At 43.4% G+C, this 26,390-nt stretch overlaps 1 protein-coding gene across 2 annotated transcripts in view; it reads right to left on the reverse strand.

Moving 5' to 3' along the window:
- The window catches only part of PRKCB (protein kinase C beta), a 159,974-nt gene extending 135,325 nt beyond the window's left edge, over positions 1 to 24,649 (reverse strand). The window contains exons 1-2 of one of the 2 annotated variants that reach the window (XM_072417576.1): positions 24,413 to 24,649; positions 18,074 to 18,105 (exon numbers count right to left, since the gene is read on the reverse strand). In XM_072417576.1, coding sequence (XP_072273677.1) covers positions 18,074 to 18,105; positions 24,413 to 24,573 — 193 coding nt within the window. In that variant the 5' untranslated portion in view covers positions 24,574 to 24,649. The remainder of the gene's footprint in view (positions 1 to 18,073; positions 18,106 to 24,412) is intronic. The other variant, XM_072417574.1, reaches the window with a different exon arrangement.
- Positions 24,650 to 26,390: the final 1,741 nt, after the last annotated feature.

Raw genomic sequence — 26,390 nt, forward strand, 5'->3', positions numbered from 1 at the left:
AAGCTTCTGAATAATGTTCAGCTTCTTTCCCCAAACACGTTATCTGCAGCAGACAATATTCAATTTGCCGCAGAGGAGCTTTCTCTGATGGCGGCACAAAAATCCGATTCTTAAAAAGAAACGTTCAGGAGCCCCTGTGTGATTTATGCTCGGAAACTCGAGAGACCCACAAATGGGACATCATAATCTCTGCTCGGGAATCTTCATTTAAATGACTCACCAAAGGAATACAAAAGCTTCTCTGTTAAGTTAATTAGCGCAATTTGGAGAACATGAATTCCAGGGTGCGATACAAGAGAATGGGAACGCAAGAATGTCAACTCCAATTCCAGAACAATTATTTCCTCTCACAATTAAAGTGAAGACAGCATTAAAGCTGAACCTTGACCTTATCTTCAGACTTGTTGTACCGGCTCCTCTCCTGAACTGAAATTGCTTGCTCCGATTTCAATGCACTCTGTGAACTTCTCATAAGGTGCAGTGATCTCTCCGGCCTCTTTTAGCTGGGCGCAGCACCCAGCACTTTTCAGTAACCTCCCGGATGTTTTTTGGTGGTAACTGAAGCGCTGAGTCACAATATAGGGGAACTGGGCAGTTGGAGGATAATATGACATAAAAATAGAAAATGCTAGGAGGGTGGGTATTAGAAAGTTGGAACAAAGTATGGGGGGACAGTATAAAACTTGGGGAATTATAGGGGTCACTTGATACCCATGGCAACAATAACTGAGAACAAAAAATCTGTCATTGTTGCCATGCACTTTTTGACCACCAGCCTACAGCTTCTTCCCACCCAGCTTAAAAAAATTCAGGGGAGAACACTGGAGTGCATTAGAAGCTGCAGCTAGAGCCCACCTTACTTCCTGTCTGCAGAAGGTCCAGCATCTTCTAGCCCCTCCTTCCCCACCCTGGCCTCGCCTCTTTCATTCATTGGATTTCAGTTCTGTCAATTATGGAAGCGCAGGATCATATGTGGGAGTTACCTACAGAAAGCAAACACAGCCTGTCCAGGTAACACCCCCTGCTCCAGACTGAGATTCACCCCTCATTTAGATATTTGCACAGCTCCTTAACACTGCTTTCATCAAAGTCCTCCTAGGAATACTGAGACCGGGTGCTGTGATGTTTTCAGGAAGTTCTGTGCAGATCGGTGACTGGTCGTAGAGGTCGGCATGGTGCTGCACATAGCTTCCTGCACATAGCACACACATCTAATGATTAGCAATGTATTAAAAAATAGAATACAAAGAAAATCAAAAGGTTTATTAGTGATTAGCATGTTGATAAAGAAGGGACTGGGCAAGACAAAAATAATGCAGAATAAACTTCAGCCTTAAAGAATAACCAAAATCAAAAACGTTTTAAATTAGATAAACTAGGGAAGGGTTAAATCCACAACATGTTTTTTTCCTGTACCCAACTAGGGTAATTTGGCTTCACATGAAAGTGAGCAGAGATTTCTCTAAAGAAGGGAACATCATTGCTTAGGCAGTCAGAACAAGAGCAAGTTGTTTCCTCCATCTCTGACAACTCAAAGCATTGAATGTACTTGTAGCCCTGAGGGTCAGCAAGACAAACAGAGAAGGTGAATTAGCAGGGACGTCCCGGATACAGAGAATGGCAGCTTCTATCGGACACTTCTCACACGGACATGAGATATGTTCCCTTTAAGGGATCACAGACAACAGAAGTCCATTTTTTTGTGTTGCATTCTCCAGCCTGCAATGCACCTTTCCAGATGCTTTATGCCAAAGGCGCACATGACCTCATATCTCATTTGTATGCAGACTGAGCCCATTTCTGCTCTCCACCTCCCATAAGGTGAATCCTCAAGGAATAGATTCTTGTGCTGGATCAGGAGCCTTCATTCACATACACAAGGCATGAATCTACACCCCCCCCTTTCATTCCCTAAAGCAAGACTGCACAGCAGACATTGCATGTATTATGGATGACCATGCTGCTTTGCAGAGTGCCTTCTGACATCCACAAATATACAGCAAAGCTACAGAACACACAGAGTGATGGCCCCAGCTGGACTAGAACTACAAAGCCCAGCAGGCAATGATGACCATCAAAGATTGGCTACTTGAGCAATGCAGCAATGATGCCACTAAAGCCTCAGTCCTGTCTCTGGGTATGCAAGGTTTCCACATATGCAGCCATCTTCCGTGTTGGTAAACCTAATATTTCTGTATATTACAGTAAAGCAGACTGCTGCCAAGGTGCCGCCACCTTCAATGTGATGTCTACTCCCCCCCCCCCCCGGAGCTGTCACTCCCCCATTTCCTTTTTACTCCGCCCCTCGGTTACATCAAAGGTTATGAAGGGAGGAACAAAGGAGCTGGGTCAACATGAACAGCAATAAGTAATTTCTAGATGTAGTCACATACTATAGGAACTTCGACAGCACATTGCAAGCAAGTCAAAAAATCTTTTATTAAAAGGAAAGCTCTGTGTTTGAAATACTTGATTTTCTGTACTTTTTCTGGTGCCAACACAAAGTGGGGGAAGAAAAAGGCAGGCAAGTTTTGGGTTTTGAAAATCAGATATGTATGTGTACAGTGGTCCCTCAATGGTATTTATCAATACTTTGCTTTCTTCCATCTCCATTGAACATATCAGTGCTGTGTGTACAGGGCTCATTTATTCGTCAGTCACTGGAAACTATCACTGGAAAGATCTTTTCCAGCAACAATTAACTGACGTCCATTGGGCGCCCGAACGGGGCTTTGGTGTTGCCAACAACCAATCAGATGTTTGTTTTTTTGATCTCCGCACATTCAACAGCTGGAACTCCATTAGATGATGGGCAGCTGACCGAAAGGTTTGCAGATTGGTCTGTGAATGTAGCGTCCTATCCAGCACGAGGCTCAGCCCAGGCCTCTTCTACAGGGGTGTAAGAAAATCCCCCTCACAAGCACTGACCGACCTGTTTTGCATGAAATGACTGGCTAGCCATATGCGTCAGACTTGCTCATGCAGTTTGAGGAATTGTATTCATAACCGAAACACTTAAGATGCCAAAAGGGCCACCTGTGACCAAACTGGAATAATAAATATCCAAAATGATTTTTCTGACATGTTTCAAGATGTTTCTCTGCAGGCAAACAGTTTTCAATAATTTTTATAAATCAAAGCAATAGACTACCAGCTGCGGCATGCGGAATACCCATGTGTAGTAAACAGGGTTGGCGGGATTCCTGCTATTATAATAATGGGGGTATTGTCAGAATGTGATTGGTCATCTGCTCCTGTAGTCAGCCATTGTTAGGGGATTTCACTCTCTTCCTATTGGTGGTTTCACCTTTTTATTTTAATACAAATCATTTAACAAGAGAAGAGACCTTCCCCTTTGTTTTTCTTTATTTAAGTATCTAATTCCAGGAGCAACTTACCAGTCTTTAGATGTAGTGACGATTTTTTATTTTTTGCCCTGGTGAACCTGCCAGCAAAAAACTTTCTGTCCTAGGGTGACAACGCCCATTCAATCTACTGTCTCTATGTAGAAGCAGGGTTGTCACCCTAGGAAATGGGAGTGTTTTAGGACTAAAAAGCAGTTCCTTGTCTCTGTAATATAGGTTGGAGGTGCTCTATGATCCTTTTGGAGACCATAGACAACTGATAACAGAGCAGGACAGGTGTTTAAGAAGCTCGCAAGATTTCTGCCAGGATCAGAATGAAAATTGATTTGCACTAATTAAACTGGTACAACAAAACGCTTTCAACTGTATATTAATGGACCCATATGGGACAAACAATAGGCTGTTAGGGTTTAATTACTATATAGGAGGTGAAATTCCAAACTGCTCATATATGTGACTTATGTTGACTGCAAAACTTGTGGTTCTGTTTAACCAGTCCTTCATGAAAAATCCTTTCCAAGGACAATTACTGGATGTGTGTACATAGCCTAAATCACAAGGTTCCTCTATAGTTTGTTAGGGTTTTGTTGAGCAAATTTTTGCCTCTCATGTCAGTTACCAGTGACACCAATGGTCTTTTTGGCTATGTGTAAGGGTGACATTCTTTGCACTAGTCAGCAATATTGTACTGTGAGCTGTGGGTATGGTAATTATAGCCGGGGTTCCCTAAGACCTGAAAGTTATCCCCCATATTAAAAGGTCAAGAAAGGCTGTTCTAAAGCCCAATCCCCAGTACGTTCAGACATCCTCAGGGGTGCACTTCTTAAAGCTTCTAAATTCTGCTTCCCTACCTCTTAGATTGTAAGTTCTTCAGGGCAGGGTCCTCTCCTCCTCCTGTGTCTGTCTGTGTATGTCTCTCATTTGCAATTTCTATTTAATGTAAAGCACTGCATAATTTGTTGGCGTAAAATACGGTTTATAAATAATATCAGTGTTCTCCAGCATCTTTATATTACCGCCTCCATGGCTGCTTTAGCTTAGATTTGCTTGAATTTCAACACACACTGCGGTGTTATTCTCATAGCCACCATTCTCGGCGTTGCCCTGTATTATGAAACTGAAGCAAAATGAAGCAAGCCACGTTTTCCTCGCTATGCAGCTTGAAGCTTTCTTAAGGAGACCCGGGGTTTACAGAAGTAACCGGTCACCTATCAACCTTTATGTTCCATATAGAACAACTAAGGTGGGTAGGACAAAAACGTGAGCATTACTCTACAAATCTTCAAGGTCATGGAATCATTTCCAAACATTTGCTTCTGTAGGAGTTTGATTGCCTTTTGATGGGTTGTTCTTTCTATCAGTCCAGAAAAGCCTAAACATGGAAGCCATGTGGCGCACGAGTATAAACATGTGCAAGGAGGTGCAGTTCAATCATCAAATACACACTGATGGGGTTGTAGGATCGGTTATTTGTGTGGCAATTGCCTGACGCATAAAGGCCAGAAATGAGCTTTGTGGGGGGGGGGGCTAATAAAATAACCTACATTGTTATTGACTTTGTCCAGTGATGAATAGTGAGGATTGACCGTTCTCATAAAAGCAGCATGCAATGCACAGTTAAGGGAGCAGAGTGGAATGGCACATACAATTTGATTTTATGTCATTTTCATAACTCCCCTGTGTGATTGTTCCATAGCTCTGCCCTCCGGGGAAATGTGTGCTCGGGATTGAACCGTATGCTGATCCACGTGAAGCAAATCTAAGAGTGTTAGGACGTAGGTGTACAGAGAACCTGATGATTTAGTAGGAGGGAGGCTGGATTTTGAATGGCAAATCACAAAATAAGTAAATAGTTCAAAGCAAGGCAAAATTTTAAAAAGCACACCTCTGCTCATGAACATTTTCCTAATTTTTATCCATTTATAGGATTCTGCAAGCACATAAAAATACTTGATGGATGATCTGCCTGCTTTTCTCTGGGCCGTGGTATCAGCCCCTTTTCTTTACCTAAACTTCTCAACTCTTTAATCCTTAAAGTAGCTTTTCTCAACCTGTATAACATGGAGCAACCCACAAAATAAATTTCAGGTCTTCAGGGAACCTCTACTATATATCCACAACTTACAGTAAATTAGTGTGGTGGTCATTGGGAGGAATTCCAGTAACATTGCTGACCATTGGGAAGAATGTCACTTTTATAGATAGCCAAAAAGATTATTGGTGTCAGTGGGAAATTACCTGAAAGACCTGCTGCTCATGGGACCCCTAGGATTCCATGGAACCCTGGTTGGAGAAACACTAAAGCTACGTAGACAAGTCATATTCCTCGGGTCCTCGGGGCTGAAACCGGACAGGAATCTGGCATGTGTACAGTGCTCCACTGATCATCCTGGTGGATCCCCGGACGATGAACGATAGTAATGAAAGTGATGGGGAGATAGCACAGTGTGGTGCAGCTTCACTGTTCTCTCCCTCCCCTCTCCATAGAGCAAAACCGTGCTGTATGTACACCAATTGTTTATGCATCGTGCAGTCTTTTGTCGTTGGAAAGGATCATGAAAGAATATTGCACGTGTGTACGCAGCCTAAAGCATAACGGTTCATCATTCTGTAGTCCAAGATTAGCTCTACAGAGTGCTTTTGAGATAACAAAGGATGTGTGAAAAAAACAGGGTAGCTCAGAACTTCTAAAATGATTTTAAGGTTTTTTGTTTTGCACTTATCAAACAGATATCAAAATACTTCCTATGGTTTATTTTTTTTTTTTATTATGTTTGCTAACATTCATTTATTTTTTGGAGTAACCAGTATCCCATCCTCTCCACCAAATAGTTCAGTAATGGAATGTCTGTGTGCAGCCACCTACCACAGCCAGATAAACTGATTGCAACAATGCCTGGAAAAATCGCAGTTATTTTACAAATGCCACTCTTGCTGCCTCCATAGACTTAAATTGGCACTGCTTTCATATGCTTACAAACAGGGTGCTATACAGAAGAGTACATAGTGAACCACAGCACACTTTCAAGCTACCCAGCAAAAAACAAACATTTGCAAGTACACTATGCACAGTAGGCACACTACTTTGTCAAGTCACTTCCAATAAGTGTTCCTAATTTTAAAGTATTTAGGTTTCCAACTATGAGGCATATATAGCATTACACAAAGGACAGGCTCTCTTGGACTCGGCCCTTTCTCCTTGAAGATTTGAGAGCCAAACTTCTGTTTTAACATAGCTTTTTGAGATGATATTATATATAGATGAGATGATATATTGAGATGCAGGAGAAACAGTTCTGTCTCTTTTCAAAATTTTTAAACCTTAAACTGGTTAGATGATTGGTTTATTAAACAGACCAGAAGGAAACAAGTAAGATAATGTCATTGTTAGCATCCACGTAACTGTGTTTAGTTTCTAATACTTTGTTTTCACCAGAGAGATATCTCTTCGCTTCCTGTCTGAGACCTGTGTCACACCGACCAATCTGCAGCAGTGATTTGTACCAATTACAGCCTTGAGCATTGTTATTGCTAGTAAAAAACGAATGTCTGTTAAGGTTAATTCTCCTCTATAGCACTGATCTTATTTCACTCATTCAGCTCGGTATGAATGACCTCAAATCCATACGGCAAATGCCCACACAGAGCTTTGTGACCTTGCTAACCGCGGCGCCCAGCGGAGATGGCTTGTGTGCATTCAGTAATTCACACCCTGCAGATACGAGGCAGCAGCTTACGTGTGTCCTACATGTGTCTCCTGCATGGGCATGTCTCTGCACATCCAGAAATATCGCCAATCTAACAATGTGCAAACGCTACACTTTAATGGGAAAAAACCTACACAGTCACAGAGAGAAAAATTGTCTGACTTCCCGGCTGTAATCAGCCCATCCAACAATTTCCAGGCAGTAGGGAGGCGTTTGGTGAAGCATCAAAAGCAATTGAGGCCGTCCAAAGAGATTGGGCTCTAAAGGTCACCATGATGGTGCAAAATAAAGTGTGAATTGATCATTTCATGTGTACCAAGCCAGTGATTTGAAATGCATTCTTTAAGATCCAGCATTTTGGAGGTGCTGGGTTGGGACATGAGCATCTGGTGCTCTACTTTGGGCCCATGTAAATGAGATTTAAAGTAAATTACTGCTGGGAGCTGACGGCATTTACATTTATTTAGAAGCAAGGACAGAAATCTGAAAATGTCAGCTCGGAATTCAAATAAAACCAGATGTTCATTTAAGGAAGGGACAGCGGCAAAATGTCAAAATGAGACGCCTCCAAATACTTTGGCAACTCCATTAAAAATATGTAGATGAAATGTAAAGATTTTCTTTTGCTAAAGAAACTGCTGTAGAACATACGACTAATGGTCCAAACCAGGGTTTTTCAACCAGGGTTCCATAGAATCCTAGGGTTCCTCGAGCGATTTGTACCTCTCAGGTCAGTTTGATAGATACCAGTGATCTTTCGCGCTATCTGGCAATTTTCCCACGAACCATCAATGTAAGAGGAATTGTTCTCACTGACTACAACACTAATATACTGTGAGCTGTGGATATAGTAATCATAGCCAGGGTTCCTTGAAGGCCAGAAAGTTATTTGAAAGCTAAGATAACAAAGACTGGGTTTTTTTTTTGAGGCACAAAATATTTGTATTGTAAATACAACAAATAAAAGAAAAATTTGTCACAACTTAAAGTACAAGCACTATATATTCATTTGGGGATCTTTCCCATTATACGGCATCGGATAGCAGACCGATTAGCTAGACATAGTACACTCGAAATCGTACAAGAGCGAGATCAATAGCAGTATCTCATACCCAGTACGTTTCACTGCTTAGGCTTCCTCAAGGGATGTGTAGAGAGAGCTATACAAAATGTATGCTCATGGGATGTTCCTGTTATATAAGTGCAACAGAAGTTTTCCTGGCTATCGCTGAATCTAGGATGTTTGTGTATTTGAAGTGTACTTGGAGAAGCACCGACAGATATTTTCAAATTGGTGTGAGGTCCAAGGGTATCAGTACCATGTAAAGGAGAAAGGGTACAGTGCAGGGTTATGTCCTATATCGAGCCGCAAGGAGGACCAGAAAGTTATTTCAAGGGTTCATCCATGTTAAAAAGGTCGAGAAAGACTGGTATAGACATTGAGGCAAGTGTTACCAGAGGGAAAGGAGTTTAGGAAGGGCCACCAATTGGCTGATCTGTTCACGCAAATGATCACATGGCTAACAGATAAGCTTTAAAGAGGAGCTCTTCCTGATCTTTGTTCATCTTGACTTGCCAGGGTGAAGGAATTTCTGTGCTGGTGCTCATTCATTGCCGGCACAGGTAGGCAACCAAAGCTGAAGCATGCACAGGTCGGCTTTTTGACAGATAGTAGAGATTATTGCAGAACGGTCACTGCCTCTCCCTTTGTGCAATATTGACCTGCCTGACCTGATTCCTGGAACCATGAGTGCAAGATGTTCTAATTTAATATATTTAAACATTATAAACAACAATAAGATCTCACATTCTTTATCAGATGACCTCTCTAGCGTAGTACCCCCCTAACTCCCTTTCTAGAGCCTCCGCAGCTGAAAAGCACACAGTCACCAATGACAGTTCTAAGACTTATTACTCAGAGAGAAAGGATTTCAAGAACCCTCTTGACCGTCTCTCTGTCGGAAGCAGCTCAAGGTGTATCTCTAAAAAAAAAGCGGAAGGTTTTTGATTAAAAGGCTCGGGCACAATGGAATCCTTAAAAGCAATAATAATAAATTAAAAGGCCAATAAGTCCTGCAGATATTCCCCTTCTTTTTAGCTGCTCCGCTTTACAAAATGCCATTCCTGCAGCTGTTTTTTCAACAGCTTAGAGTGAGCAAAATCTCCAGAGAAAACTGGCAGCAAGAGCGTAACAGAGCTGAGCGCTATCGATTTTCCTCTCAGCATCACACACACCGTTAAGTAATTACACAACAAGTTAATCCCTTTTTTTTTCCCCAACTTGACCAATAGCATGCTGTGATTAGGGACTGATGCCTCCGAGTATAGAGAATTGTTTTAAAGACTAATTGAACCTTCCTGTAATAAATGATGCAATGTCAAGCTGCATAAACAGTAATAAATTTGGCCTACATTTTTTTGTAACATTACCATTTGCTGCAACAATGGCCTGTGCTAAAATCAAATTAGAGAGCAACGAAGATGGCAGCAGTTCAGGTCGCATGTGATCCAACATGTCCCCAGCTCAGTGCTCCATCAACAAAGCCTCTGGGCAACACAGGGCAAGGCTGTGTATGACCACTGGCACCTGGAGCACTTCACACTGTGTTGAGCAGCGGTCTGGCTCCCTGGTGTGCTGAACCCTTTCTGCAGAAAGTAGTAGTATGAAATAAGCAGCCGATTATTAATGCCATTTTTGCATCTTGACAATTGTTGTTTTTTTAATAGCTTCAAGCAGGTTTTGCATTCCAACACAAAATCAGTGCAAAACCTCTTTGTAAGCAGTGTCCTCCCCAGCCCCATTTATACGGGTGCACCACTTTTCAGTAATCACTGTTTTTGGGTGGTTACTGAGAAGTTGGGCCACATTACAGGAGCCACCTAGCTTCTTCCTACCCAGTTAAAAAAAATTTCTGGAGAGAACACTGACAAGTATATCAAATGAATGTCAGGACATCGAATCCAGGTCAAATACAACTGTCAATGATTTCCTGATAATCTCAGAAGCATCTGAAACCTATTAGGTTATGAATTATATCTCCTTTAAATTATACTGCAGCTGAAAGAAGCCGTGTCAGGCATTTCTTCATAAATATGAACATTACATTTATTTTTTGCTGCGTCCCCACTACCAGCATACAGAAACAAAATCGCCCAGACACACGGAGCCAGGAATACCTTGTAGTTCAGTCATGTGTGCAGCCAATTACCACCCTGGGCAAATTACCTTCCTTGTCTACCTGATTTAGCGCACTGGATTCGGAGCTCTGTGGACAAGCACTGTTGCAGTAAATTATGCCATGGCGGGTGGGGACAATTTGTCATCTCACTATACATAGGTGATACAAAGAATTTAGGGACTGGCAATTAACTGGAGCTAAATAAGGAACAGAAGGACTGAAATACCTACTTTCCTGGAGAAAAGGCTCCTAATATTCCACATAAACATCCAAGCATTTACCACAAGGGTCATATTGACTGAGCTCATCTCTTTTGAAGGGGAAGGTTGATCAATTTGGTGACCAAAACTTCCCCCCCCCCTTCTTAAACAAAACCACATAATTAAGAAATTTTAAAAAAGAAACGTTCAGCAAATAAAATGAATGTGGACCTTTTATGATTCCATTTATCCATCAGAAATGTTGAGATGAGCTTTAGGGTGACAGTGTGAGTCCTGTTGTCCTGATAACTACTGGTCCCCATTCCTTGAATCAGGGACACGAAAGGAGAGGAAATCTCTCCAACAGGAAATATAACAATTCTTACCATATCCACTTTATGTTGTGTATACAGACAGGAATCAAATTCTTCCCAAAAGAACACAAAAAAAGGTGACAACTTCACCGCAGTTTTATCCATTTCCCATTCCATCAAAAAGAAAGGTTTGGTCACTAAATACACTTTTAGTCTTACCAAAGGGCCCAGGCTTGGGGTTGCGTTAATGCATAACTCTGATCTTAATTTATTGGTCCTCTTGAGATCATTCACAATTCATTGACAGGTATATTTGACCAGCATGTGACCTCCAGGTTTTGCATTCCCATCGACTTGTATAGGAAAGTAAAACCCACTTGCAGCAAACAAAAGCTTGTCAATACCTTAGTGTCTCTGTATATTATCAATGGTACTTCAAAAAGTCTCCAGCAACAGCTAAGGTCAGGAGATAATGTCACAGGCAAAACCATCCGTTGTACTGAAAAAAAAAAAAGCACACACACAAGACTTCAAAAGTGTTATCGGTTTCACTTCCGCTGTGTGGAAAGTGCAGGAAGTGGGTGGACTACCAAGAAGATACCTCATAGAATTTATTTTGTTATCATTAATGGACAGAGCTCTGGTATGTTCCATGCTCTGACAGATACCGTTTGATGCAAAGTGACAAGAAAAAACAAAACACAACTCCAACTATTATTTCAGTTCAGATTCAGAAAGAATAGGGAAGGGTCATTACCTTTGTAAGGTTTTTATTGCTGTCTGGGTACCCATTGGACTCACTTCTCGACTACTGATGGTGAAAGACTGCCGTGCTAGCCAATGGAGAGGAGCACAGCAGGGTGCCGCACGCTTGACGTCCCCCCCCCCCCCCCCATAGAACAGAAGGGTGTCGCTTTTTTGTCGCTGGCCACAATCACGAAAGATTGTTTCAACAAAAACTGAACGTGTGTATGCAGCCTAACTGTAAAGCCTCACTCCCATTATGTACAGTGCAGTACATGGATACGCAATGACAGCAGATAGAGAGCAATGTATGATATTTATACTTAAACTTATACTTATTTATACTTAAGCCTTGCTGAAGTGTGTTTGGTCAATGCACTGGTGCATGCATTTCTGTCCATTTTGCCTAGAGCCCTGTTTGGTACAATGAATGGGGTCAGTATCACAACAGACAGCCAAGCAGGTGCAACACACTTTCTTATGGTGGAAACAAAGAGTAGGGCTAGGTACACACGTGCAATAGTTGTTGTTGGAAAGGATCTTTCACAATCCTTTTCCAACAACAAAGGGCCGAACGATGGATGAACGAGCGCTGTACATACAGCGCCATTCCGCTCTATGGAGAGGGGAGAACGACGGAACGGCACCCCACTGTGCTCTCTCTTCACTTTTACTACAATCATTCCTCGTTTGTTGTCCGTGGACCCGCCAGGACGATCGTTGGAACGACGGGCGCTGTACACACTCCAGATTCCCAATATCGGCCTGAGGCAATTATCAGATGAGAATCATCTGACCTGTGTACTCCTCTTCTCTATAGGAAGTGTGTGGTTAAAAATATAATTAGGATGTAAAAAGGCAAAATGAGGTCCCAGACTTTATAGAAGCCCTTATTCCACTGCAATATAAAGGAAGCAAGTAAGTGTCCGGGTTTATTTTTTGAATAGTTTTGAACTCTGTTAAGTGTTTCTGATTAAGTGTTTTTTTTCTAGATAAAATGGAAATTCTTAATTAGAACTGCAAACTCCTTAATAAGTCACTAATTAGATTTAAAACCTCATACAGGTTCTTGGTTTTTCATCGACCATGATAGTCTTGTATGAAAAATTAGTAAAGCAACTCTCCCACAGGGTCGTTTAGTGATCTCATCTTCTGGACTGCTAACAATCACTATTTTGTAACTAAACAAAGTGCACCTCTGGTGAAAGCATCCACCTAGAGAATGCTTGGAAAAAATAGTCACAGCTAAAGCCTGTGTGCCAACCCGCAGTAGTTTGGGCATTAAATCAGATACCAACCCTAACCCAGTCATAGGTTTGGTGGTTGAGTTGCAATAGGTCACATGACCACAACTTTTTCAGCTCCGAAAAGGCTACCTTGTCTGGTGCAGGGTGGAAGCAATGCAACTCCTAAAACTCATGCCACTGTATTTTGGCAAACCTTATTATCTCCTGCATCAAGAGCTTGTGCCATTCACTCACAATTCCTGTTATCCAGGTACAATGCGTACCTTCCACCATATTGTTTATATGCCACTTTCTCATGCAGTGTTCTCTCCAGCCCCTTTTAGCTGGGTGCACCACTCGGCACTTTACTGCAATTACCTGGCTGTTTTTGGGTGGTTACTGATGAGTTGAGTCACAGTACATTGGCTGCCATCCGCCTACAATTTCTTACCACCCAGCTTTAAAAAATTCAGGGTTTAGCACTGTTAGTAGTTGATGTGTCTATAACCATAAGCTATATAAATATGCTAGCCAGGTTCTCTGTGCTCTGTAGACTCTGTGCTCACACAGGGCCTGATTTATTAAAGCTCTCCAAGGCAGGAGAGGATATACTTTATTCGGTGAAGCTGGGTGATCCAGCAAACCTGAAATGGATCTGGTCCAGGATTCAAAACATTTGCTAGCAAATAGAAAATGACTTTAAAGAAATCCATTCCAGGTTTGCTGGATCACCCAGCTTCACTAGTGAAAGTGTATCCTATCCAGCCTTGGAGAGCTTTAGAAAATCAGGGCCAAAAAGAGAGAAGAAAGCTGGCCTGCACAGACTGATTCCACAAAAGATTGCAAAAGAATAACAATTTACTCAACCTGGTTTCAGTCAAGCAGAAACAATTTAGATTTTGGGGACATTTGCACTATTACCAGTTCACTAAAAGATTGCCTGTAATAGGGACTCAGGAGGATGAAGTGCTCTGCAACCAAACACCATCAGTGACATCTGATGTTAGGAGAACACAGCTGGAACAGGGAGACAAGACTCTGCTTGAGGCCCGGCAAACAGAACATCATGTACGGACTTGCACATTTCCCCCGTCCCTCCAAGGTCCTTCAGCTTGGGTCATAAGCTGTTTTTTTTTTAAATAGCTTATAGTTTATTATAAACTCTTCTGAAGTGCAGAGTGCATTCCAAACCTGGAATTCAAACATTGATTTCTACAAAACACAGAAAAGGTCTGCAGAAGCATCATGTGGCTACAGCAACAGTTTCATTATGTTGGATTTTTATTTTTATTATTAACATCAATGATAATAATAATAATAATAATAATAATAATAATAAAGCATTTATCAAGATTTTCCATTTCCATTTCCCTTCTCATGGCTGCAGCTTTCTATTTTCTCTATCTCTTTTACAAATATTATGGCAATATTGGCATCTCATGGCATTTGAGTCACATTACTTGGGACACAGATATTTGTGGTTTGCTGTTGGAAATAACCAGTCACACGTCATCTGCTTCCAGCCTTATCTTGGGAACTAATTAGGCACCTTGGCCTTGAATATAGGGAGGTGGGGAGATAATAAATTATATATTGTTATGTAATATACAGCATCTAGGTCTAGCAGTGATCTATTTGCCCAAACGTTCAGTGCTTTGCCATGACCTGCCAAAATCTCTATACCAATTCGACTCAAATTCCCACTTCCACTCAAAAAAACAAAACATTTTTAGAGACTGTCATTATTGAATAGTGAATATTTAGAAAAACTGGGGACTACACATATAAAGTAAAGTGAACTTTATTAATAATATTATTACACAGTATTTGTAAAGCGCCAACATATTATGCAGTGCTTTACAAAGTCCATAGTCATATCACCAGCTGTCCCTAAAAGGAGCTCACAATCTAATGTCCCTACCATAGTCATATGTCATTAACACAGTCTAAAGTCAATTATGGGGTGAAGCCATTAACCTAACTGCATGTTTTTGGAATGTGAGAGGAAACAAGAAAACCCACGCAAGCACGATGAGAACCTGCAAACGCCATGCAGATAGTATGGTGGACAAGATTCGAACCTGGGACCTAGCGCTGTAAAAGCCAGAGTGCTAACCACTGAGCCACCATGCTGCCCTCCACCATACTTTGGATCAGCCTCATTCAAAATGTTATTCCCTGTTTTGGGTTCACTCTGGGTAAGACAATATTCCTCCTTCCCTTTAGCATGATTTTAAAGTACAATATACCTAGTTCAGAAGTTAAATGAATTGTTGTCTCTGTCCTGTATATGTAAATTAAAAATATAGTAGGAGACACAGATCCCACTGGCTCCAAAAACACCACAATATTTTGTCTATCAGCACTTTTTAAATATCAGTTACCTTTGCTGTTCCTGGGCATTAATCTGCAGCAATGTAAACTTCCAGATCACCTAAAATGCAATCTCATATTTATCAAGCAAGTAACAACCTGACCATAATAAAATGTTTGTGCAGACTCCGTACTTATTTACCCAGCTCATGTCGGTCATTGAAATTCTCCATTCAGAGACGACAACCTGCCAATTATCTACAACGATAATGTTCTAAAGCAAGTCAACCACTATACTGTCAAGGAAACATGCATTAGAAACAGTGGCAGTTAGCACTTCGGGCTTTGCAGCGCTAGGTCCCAGGTTGGAATCAGGGGCAGGACACTATCTGCATGGAGTTTGCAGGTTCTCCCCTTGTTTGCGTGGATGTACTCTGGTCCAAAAACATGCAGTTAGGTTAATTGGCTTCCCCAAAACTGACCTTAGACTGTAATAAAGGCATATGACAGATGTAGAGACATTAAATTGTGAACCCTTAAAGGGACAGCTAGTGACATGACTATAGACTTTGTACAGCGCTGTCTAATGTTGGTGCTATATAAATACTGTGTATTAAAAAGAAGGATGTCAATGCTTCGTCTGAAAATGATTTGTACCTGTCCATCTTTGGCATCCCATGTTTTTTGAGTTCCTGCCCTGGAACAAGCACATACCAAGCAAAGGCAGATAGGTGGAGAGTCTGAACTCCCTTTCTGATTCTGACAGGACCAGGGTTATTACTGCTCAATGACTGAGAAAGCACTAAAGAATATGTTCATTTCCCTGGTAAAAGGAAGTTGTAGTAAGGCTTCAAGGAAGCTTGTAATTTTATTACCTCAGGTTAGTCAATGAAGGTTATCACTTAAACTCCAGACGTTGTACAGTTTTTAGGATAAAAAGGGTAAAGTGTATGTAGCGTGCCATCTGTATCCTGCTCAGAAGACAAAACAGGAAATGAGAGAATGTCTCCTGAAAAAAAGGGAATCCTTATCCTAGACTGTTGTCACCGGAACATAAGTGTTCCTACTGAAAGGTTTTTCCTCGAATTTTAATGTCCTGATAATGTTAAAAGTTTTATTTCCCATTATTTTAATGTCAAGAAGGAGGGGAATCTTCCCTAGTAGATAAGCATGCTACAAAAAGAAACAACTTTGTACATTGACCCCTTAAAATGACTAAAAGCTACTTCTATAATAATGAATCCATATGTGGGCTGGGTAAAACGAGAAAATAGTCTTCCTTTAGGCAAATGCCATTTCCTAACAAGCTGGGACTTGGCAAATGTTTGTAGTGCCGCCACTATCTTCACATTCCACTACTGAAGCCAATGGCTATGCTGGTACATGGCGAGACTGTATAGAATGTCGCTCTCCCATTTCAAGAATTGCAGCATTCTTATTTATGGGGTATCTGCAGCGAATATCTCACCATCTATAAATAAGACCATCACTGATAATAGGATAAGCCCTGTTTACTTATGGCACCATCAAATGATCCAACAATATGTCTCCTAAACAATGCAAGGCCAATATATATATCTTGAACATGTGATATCCCAGTACTGTGTCATTCTGAGCCCTGTACTAACATCAGATCACTGTCTATGGAAACTTTATTTCCTGATCATTTCTGGATGAGTGTTGTACACACAGCACTATTCTTTCTATGGAGCGGCAAGGAAGTGCCCTCTGTGCCCACCCTGATCTCGGGCATGCGCAGAAGGAGCCCTTTCTTTAATGGGAGAAAACAAAATTGCCAATCTCACTGCAATCTTTTCCCCATCTACGTCACCCGATATCGCGCCTGCGCAGTACCTGGAACCTGGAAGAGTGAAAAACATGACAGCACCCAGCACTTCCTCTGTGCCAGGCAGAAGACAGATACGCAGGACACAAATGAAGAAACTCCCAGGTCTTCCTAGAGGTGTGTTTTTTATATTTTGACCTTAGTTCCAATTTAAATAGACCACTGAACAAGGATTGTTATAACTGGTATATAAGCGCAAAAAAACATTTCTCTTGACCAAAATACAGACATGTCCTGTGTACACTTCCTGTGTTACCTAAGGAATGCAGTCAGCTTTTTGAGTTTATATCTTGGTCTACAGAATAATCAGCCCATATGTTGCAGAGATGAAAGATGTGAGCGATTCGGTAGTTTAGCAAATGGCAACTGGGCAGGGCACTAAGGTGCCATGTATTGCTAGAGTATTGCTTATAAGAAAAGTATTATTTTTTGCAACCATAGCTAAAAAAAATTACTGTCAAACACTGCAAGACATAAAGACAGTAACATCAAGAATAACATTATATCTGCCAGGTCTAAAGCTCGATGCACGTGTACAGAAACGCTGGGGTGAAGGCATTTTTAGAAAACACCAGAAGCAGCTATGTTTAACACTACCAAGCAGCAATGAACATATCAGGAGACACAAAGATGCAAACAGCTGACTTCCTGTTCCAGTAATCCCAAACAAGACAAATCACGAACCGTTATCTTGCTGCTGAACACAGCTGCAGAGAGCAATGCGCCGCATTGAGCACCATAGATATCCATCTCCGCACTGCTACATACAAAGCTGTGAATGTAACAATGTAACACTTATTTCAGGTGTATTGCTCTTTAATTAGAAGCGATCATTTCTGAAAAAATGACCTAGACAATTTTACCTCGTTCAGTTTGTCTTGTGTGCTGTAAGAAATAAAAAGCAAATGACGAAAATTCTTGTAAGTGTGGGGTTTGACCGGAGGTTGTATGGAGACATCAGCTCTAAAAGCATTCACATCATTATCTGTTACATAATTACAAGCAGCAGGAGATTCCCTGGGCATGGAGATGCCTCTCTGTACACAGCCACAGGAGTGTGTCAATAAATCATAGACTTGGCAGCTCTGCAGAGAAGCAATATTCTACCAGCGGCCCTGTTTGTTTGTTTTCCGCAATAGTCCGGGCAAGGTGGGGGGGAGCACCAGGAATGGCACCTACCTTGACACTGGAATCCCTGCTTGCCGAAACCCCTGTAAGAGAACAGAAACAAAAGCCAGTGTCACCATAAGGAATCGAATAACCAGTTCAGATATAAATTATTATTATCATTATTATTATTATTATACAAGATTTATATAGTACCGACATATTACACAGTGCTTTACATTAAATAGGGGTTGCAAATGACAGACAAATACAGCCAGTGACACAGGAGGAGGAGGGGACCCTGCCCTGAAGAGCTTACAATCTAGGAGGTGAAGGAAGTATCACACAATAGGAGGGGGTTATGGAATGGTGGGTGAGTGTTGAGGGATTTAAAAAACAGAAGAAGACAGGTAGGTGAGTTTGATAAGATGGGCGCTCTTCTGAAGGAGCAGAAAGTAGGAGCAAGCCGAATAGGACGAGGAAGACCACTACCTCCTAGATTGTAAGCTCTTCGGAGCAGGGTCCTCTCCTCTTCTTGTGTCATTGTCTGTCTTGGTCTCTCATTTGCAACCCCTATTTAATGTACAGCGCTGAGTAATATGTTGGCGCTATATAAATCCTGTATAATAATAATCATGTTCATTGGCATATAAAACAGCAATCTGGTTTGATAGCAGGCACCAGGAGAGGCACAGGGTAGGTCTGAATTGGACCTTAGTACCCCACCACCATCTAACAGTCTCATAGCTAAGTGAGGTTCTGGTACAACAGATCCAATGTGTAGCAAATTAGGAAGGGGATTCTTGAAAATAAAGGCCAGCCACTTCCTCCCAAACCTCTCCTGAAGTCTAGCCAGAGGTGCATGTTTTGCAGATAACATTGAATAAGGTTGGGGTAGTTGAGTTATTTACATCTAAAGCCTCATACATACATGTGATGATTGTTGATGGAAATGATTTTCCATGTGAATATTCCCTGTGACAGAACAAACAAGCACCGTACACACAGCGTCATTCTGTTCTATGTAAAGGGGAGAGAAGGACAAGTGAGCAGCACCCCTCTGTGCTCTCCTCCATAGAATTTGATCATCCGTTCATTCTCAATTAGTTGTTCGTCAATCCACTGTGGCAGATTGTTGAACATCAGGGGATCGCTGTACACTTCAGATATTCACCCAAGACTGTCTCATGCAAGGATTATCCAGCACGTGTTAAAAGCTTTGGGAAAAGTAATTAAAGCAGAACCTAAACTCTAACCTGTCCCCATTGCATCCCTGATGCCTGACCCCTCTCTTCTCCGCACTGATCTTTAGCCATCTTGGTTGACCGGGTTGACGCAACGTACACCCAGATGTGCAGGAGTTCAATCATTCCCAGCATATGAAAGGGAAGCCACGAATACTGCGTATCCCTAAGATGAGCAGCTCAGTGAATTTTGATAGATGGGCAGGGATTAGGCAGGTAAGAATCTGCCTGACCACAAATTTTTAAAGTGGATTTGCTACATTTGTAGTTTACTACAAAACATGAAACACTGATTTGGAGAATGTCCAATTGAACCTCCCATTTTTTAATATGTGTAACGTTATAAAATAAGGCAGCTTCAGTTTTTGTTCTTATTTATTATTCAGTTAAAGCTGTAATAATTCATTAAGTTGCAGAACAATGGAGATTCAGACTTCAGAAATCTGACGAGCCCCCTGCACAGTGCTCCAATCAGCAACCCTGCTCAATGGTGTTGATTGGAGAAGCATGCAGGGGACAAGTCAAATCACTGCTCTATATGATATAATAAAGCACTAAAGAGTAATATATTTGAAAACACTATTTTTTTTCAAGCCATTTTTGCAATTCCAACATACAGTTACTTTATATATTAGCATACATCTAATTGGGTTCACAGTGAGGTAGGGTTAGAGGAAATTTCAGTTGCCATTTAATTTTTTTATGGATTTTTACTTTTACACCCTGCACTTATCCTTCCACACATCCCCCCTCACCGTAACATAACCTAACCCACCTTCCTGCTCTAGAGGAAACTAAGGCTATGTTCAGACTGTCGGTGAAGTTGCCATGCAGTAACGGTTATTTCATGCGCCAAACTCCTTCCTTGGGTGAGATGGTACATGACAGCCCAATACAGAATGAAAGGGGGTGACAGAGGGCTGTTCAATGGAAGCGGTGCGGTGGTCGAGCAGATAGCCAGGAGCTGTGCACCTAGCCTTCTTGATCTCCCTGTTTGATAATATCCACTGCTCACAAGTCTTCATTCCTGTCTAGCTTGCCAGCCGCCAGGAGCTCTACAGGTCTGCACCTAGACTTATTTAGATCCCAAGGGTTGCAGTCTCCCTGTTTGTTTACATCCACTGCCTACACCTGCGCAATCCAGCCCAAAAGACTCCATGAATGCTTGTACCTGTTTGGGTCTGCACCTAGCCCTACTGAGATCCCAAGGGTCCTAGTCCCCCTGTCCACATACCGTAAGCTTTCATTCCTGCCTACACCTGTGCAGTCCAGTCCCATGGACCCTTATGAGGCCACGCAGGAATGTTTGATCCAATGTCATTGCGCACCTAGACCTACAGAGCTCCCAAGGGTCCCGGTCTCCCTGTTTATATCCACAGCCTGCAAGTCTTCATTCCTTCCTAGCTGAGCAGTTGGCCAGGAGCCATGCAGATCTGCACCTAGCCGTGCTGTGATTCCAAGTCTCGTAGTCTCCCTGTATGTTTACATAAACCGCCTGCACCTGTGCAGTACACCCACATAGACTTCAATGGGGCTCATTTTCCATCACTTATCACACTATAAAAGTTCATGGAGTGTACTGCGCAGGTAAGAAAAAAAAAAGACTGACAGAAGTTAAACAGCAAAACCACAGCCCTCAGTATGTCGGGAGAGAAAAGGTTAGACCAGGTCAGGATAGGTGCGGGGGAATGAGTGCAAGGTGTATAGAAGTGCGCTAATCCTTTAAATACAAACACTATTACACTCCTAATGCAATAATATTTGGCAATGCAACATGGTAGATTCATCACAGCTCCTGCGTCCAGTGAACTTGGCTGCTTATTCAGCGTGCTCGTTCACTCAGCCTCCATACTCATCATGGGAATATTAATACAGCTCTGTGCTGGAATACAAACAATCCACTGCAGGCAAAGCACCAACAGAAAGCACGCTGCTGTGTTAAAAAAAAAAAAGAAGATGCTTCAAAAATAAAGGGAAAACCACAGCAAACCCGATTGTATCTCAGCAGCTGTTTCAAAAATAGCTGCAGTTACAACGTGTGGGCGGAAAGACAAGGATCAGGTGTAAGAAAAACCCAAATCCAAGGGCCTGGAGGACGAAGAGGTGAACGCACCGAGAAGTACAAGCCAGAGGAGGGCATGGCGGCGTGCCATTCATCTGCAGTTTGGGCTGACAACTTGCTTCGGCTGTGTCACCGGGGTCTGCAATGCAGCGAGACACTGCTGCCGGATGAATGTAAACTGAGACTGTACCTAGAGGGATTCACATGCTGTGAATGTTGCGATTGTAAACAAAATAACTCCCTGCAGGTATGACTGACATTTACCCGATGCATTTAGAGCTGCATTACAGTATAGGTATATCTTACATTTGACTTGCATTTAATGCACCAGTGCATGTAGCTAGCCATTACACAGAATGCAATCTGATAAATAGGTAGTCAGATCAGCCACATCTTGTATTTGGTAGGTGATACACTAATCTGCTGCAGAGCCACAAAACTTTCAGGTGCTTCAGACAGCCCCCCCGAACTCTCTGAGGTTTTTCCTGCCGGTTTATACTCCACTGCAGGATGCAGTAGAAATGCATGGAGCAGCAAAGGGTAGCTCAGAAAGAAAGCAGCCCAATTGCCAATCAGTTGATGTTCTAGAATGTTCTCTGATTGGAGAGGAAAGATAGATACCCTTATCACATTTCTGGTTCTCCTTTCACCATTCAGGACAACCAGGGCTCACAAGACATGGGTTAAATGATGCCAGCCATTAGACTGAGGGCATCTAGTGGCAGATAGAAGTACTACAGAGCTCTGTACTTAAGGTGAACATTGCAGCATTTTGTGTGGTTTATCCTGTGATGGTCATTTTATTTTGTTGTCAGAGTTCTGCTTTAAGAAAAAGTCAAACCCCCCCCCCCATCCCTGGCAACTCTTTCCTGCACCTATGACTTACAGCGATGAAAACCCCAAAACCTTGCACTAGGCACCCATTCTTCTGAACCCGAAGGACACTACAAATTAATGTTTCTTGCAAACATTCAGCAGAAAAGTTGCAAACTACAATCAGCACAGAATTCTCTTCAGCTGCCATAATAAACAATAGCGACTGGTTGCTATGGGTTACCGCACACTGCTAGAAGCTATAGAAAGTCATTAGGCTTATTTAAAAAAGAATTGCCTTCCATCATTGCAAAGAGGTGCATTTTGGTTGCTATGGGATACTGCAAGCTGGGATGCCTCCACACAACACATGAGCATGGTAATCTAAGTTCTGGACATCGCATGCCAAGCAGCCTTTCCCCCTCATCGCAATGTTGTCACCACAACGGGCATCTCATTCACACAGCCTCTGTCATTCATTAAAAGACTCTCCCGCTAATCTGAAGCACAAATGGAACGCCACGCTCGTCAGAATCCCTCAGTTAAGCCACAGCGGGCTGCGTTGCTAATCCAGCTTCCGAAACGGCATTCCTCTACATGGTAATAATCTGCGCTACAGCCATGGCAGTGCTACAAGAGAAGCAGAGGAGGAAGTATGGCCAAGGGGGGCTGATTGTAGCAGCATCAGGAAGAAGCGCGGTCAGGGATCGGTGACGGATGGGCAACGTTTCTCAGCGAGTTTCCTGTGTGTGTGTTTACACCACAAACTGATGTGAACGCTAAGACACCAGCAGGAAAGAACGCGTCCTACAAACCGAGATCGCACCAATCACCCTCCATGGTGCCATACACGGGTGGCGCTGGTACCCCCACAATGTCACTGATGACCCTTTGAAAATGGTGCTGGTACCCCTTGAATTATCACCAATCACCCTCTACGGATGACGTTAGTACCCCACAATCTCACCGGTGACCCTCCGCAGAAGGCGTTGGTACCCTCTGGAGTTTTACTGGTCATTCTTCATGGTACCCCCACAATATCTGCAGTCACCCTCCATGGATAGAGCTGGTACCCTCACAATGACAGCGGCCACCCTTCGTGGACTGTGCTGGTACTTCCTGTAATGCAGATGGTGCTGATACCCCCTCAATGTCACCCCCCAGGGATGGCGCTAATACCCCACATTGTTACCAGTGACCCTCCATGGATGGGGTTGGTTTACCTCCCCCCCTTGATGTCACCAATCACCCTCAGTGGATGACCCTAGTACCCCCACATTGTCACCACTGACCCTCAATGGGATGGCGTTAGTACCCCACAATGTCACTGGTGACCCTTCGTAGATGGCACTGGTAACCCCCCACCCTTTAATGTCACCAATCACCCTCTGCTGACAACCCTGGTACCCCCACAATCAGACATCCAGACATCCTTGGAGGATGGCGCTATTACCCTCTCAATACCACTGGTCAACCTTCACTGATAGGTACCAATGGTACCCCATAATGTCACCGGTGACCCTCCGCAGATGGCGTTGGTACCCTCTGGAGTTTCACTGGTCATTCTTTATGGTACCCCCCATTATCTCCAGTCACCCCCCATGGATGGCGCTAGTACCCCACAATGTCACAGGTGACTCTTAGCGGATGGTGCTAGTATCCCTCCATCCCCCCGGTGTCACCGGTCATTATGGGAATATAAAAGTAATTTTAGGACAGGGATGAGGCTTCACAGAACACCCCCCCCCCAGCATGAACCAATCACATAACACCGATACAACATGAACATCGAGATGCAAATTGCAGAAGGAAGTCGGGGCGCCATGCTCGGCTCCTTTATTACCTCCTGTCCAAGTTTCATCAGCAGGACCTCCACTGCTAGCAACCAATTAGCAATCACCAAACTTAGATGAACTGGGACCTGGTTGCTAGGGGTAACCAAGGGTTGCTAGGGGTTACCGGACTTCTACTCATTGGATGCATAGAAATCAGATGCAAACCCGCCGCTGAATAATGCAACCAATAAGCCACAAGCCGCCACAAAGTCTAAATCTGATTGGTCACTGATGTGAAAGTTATCGGTGATCCTTAGAGAGTGCTGTAACCCCTAGCAACCATTTCTTAGTTAGGAGTGGAGGGAAGGTAAATGATGTGGCTGATGTGTAAGGGATGCAGGGTCCCTATGGGTACCACAGAACAGCAGCATGCAGGCTAGGTTGGGATGACACCAGGATGCAGTGCCGGTAAGTTGCAGTGCCGGTAGGTTGCAGTGCCCCTCCCCCCAGGGCTCACCAGATGAAGTCGGTGCAGTGACTGCAGAAGGTCGGCTGCTTGAAGAAGCGCGCAGTGAACTTGTGGTCCTTCACCTCATGCACGTTCTTCTGGCGGAGGGCCCCCTTCCTGGCGAAGCGGGTGGTGGTGTCTTCAAACTCGCAGGCGGCGGGGTCAGCCATGCCGAGCGGTGCTGAGGTGCTCCGGTCCCTCCGCTCTCCCCGGGCGCACTGCACTCACTCCTCAGCGCCTCTGCACACAGCTGCTTCCACCGCACCGCGCGTCAGACCGACACGCCCCTTTCCCCTCCTCATCTGCATAGACACGCCCGCACAGCGCCTCTTGGCCGCGCCCACGCCACACACAATCCGCGCGTAGCGTAAGACCCCGCCCCTCATCTTTAGTATCTGCATAGACACGCCCTTTCCGCGCAATCTACAGTGCGGATTCTGCAAGGACCAAAATTACCCGCCCCCTAATCGCTATATCTGCATAGACACGCCTGCACAACGCCTCCTGGCCGCGCCCACTCCTTACACATCAGCGCGTACCGCACAACCCCGCCCCCTTATCTTTACTATCTGCATAGACACGCCCTCTCAGCGCAATCTACAGACTGAAAATACCAAAAATGACCACGCCCCTTTCTCTCACATCCGCCTAAACACGCCCTCACAGCGTCTCTTGGTTGCGCCCACTCCATACACACACAGCGAGGACCACATGACCCCGCCCCCTGCTCTCCCCAGGCTCAGCACCTGTCACTGCAAGAATACCAAAGCACCTGACACCTGTAAAAGTTCATATATTCCGGCAGTATACAAATAAAAGGTGTGCAAGTCTTAAAGTGGCTTTTCTTTATAAAGCAGCCACAGCCTAAGTAGAAAAGTCTGTGCCCTGCCATCACACTATAGAGAAGTGGTTGGTGTGGAAGCAGTGGCCACTTTGCAGAGGTCCAACAGGCGGCTTGCTGAGTATAAGCACAAGCATAATTAGTAGGGGATTAGGTAAATGCTAAATGTTCCTGGCTTCTTACCTATTCTCCCTCTAATAGACCCCCCGGCTTCTTCAGAGCTTTCTGGGAAGCATCTGCACCTCTCGTTTCTCCCATGCGGGGTCAAGCGTCTCCCATCATTTGTAAAGTTGGGCTCTCTTTGATGAAGCAGTGGTCTCTCTGAAGAGGTCTGACACACCTCTACTGTGTTATAGCCGGAGCTGTCCAATCAGAGAGCAGAATGAGGTTCACTAATTCCCCAGCTATAAGTCTGACTCAGCAGGAGGTGTGACAGACCTCTACAGAGAGACCATGGCTTCCACACACAGGGACAGCCTTTTCTACACATGTGCATGGATGCTGCATTTCCTTAGAAATCCGGCAGAAACATTTTGTTATTTTTTAAGGTACACCTGGCTCAGATCAGGGTTTTCACTGCTACGTTCCACACAATGCAATATAAAGGAAATTTCCAGCAGGGACAGTGGGGTTCCTCCTAAAGGCCTGAGAAATGTGCAAAGCCATCAACGGAGCTTTTGACTGACAGGCTGCGTTTAGACCTGCAATGGTATGGGGTGATCCTGCATGGCTCCCAGCTCGGTCACTGCATTGCTGGTTCTTAACAACTTCTTACTGTCTGCAGTACTGAACCACTCATTGCCATCTGCATTCATTCTCTATGGATCCGCTCCATGTAGCTCCAAGACAGCCCTGCCATGGCAAAGCCATAAGAGCAGGGCAAGCTCACCGCCAATGTGAACAGCCCTAATGGTATCTGTCAATGATACATTGTCCATTTAAGTAAGTAAAGGGCTCTTTATTAGGCAGGCACATTGCAACATTTTACAAACATTCAATCCAATAAAAACATCCAATCAAAGAAAAATCAGCCTTTTGATTGATTATTGATCGGAGACCGCGGCTTCTTTTATTGATGGCGCTGAGCACCAACAGCCACATAGCTCTGTACCCCATCCAATGGCGGCATGCTGATCAATTGTCAAT

Source organism: Pyxicephalus adspersus, chromosome 7, assembly GCF_032062135.1.
Source record: "Pyxicephalus adspersus chromosome 7, UCB_Pads_2.0, whole genome shotgun sequence".
In the NCBI taxonomy this organism is placed as follows: Eukaryota; Metazoa; Chordata; class Amphibia; order Anura; family Pyxicephalidae; genus Pyxicephalus; species Pyxicephalus adspersus.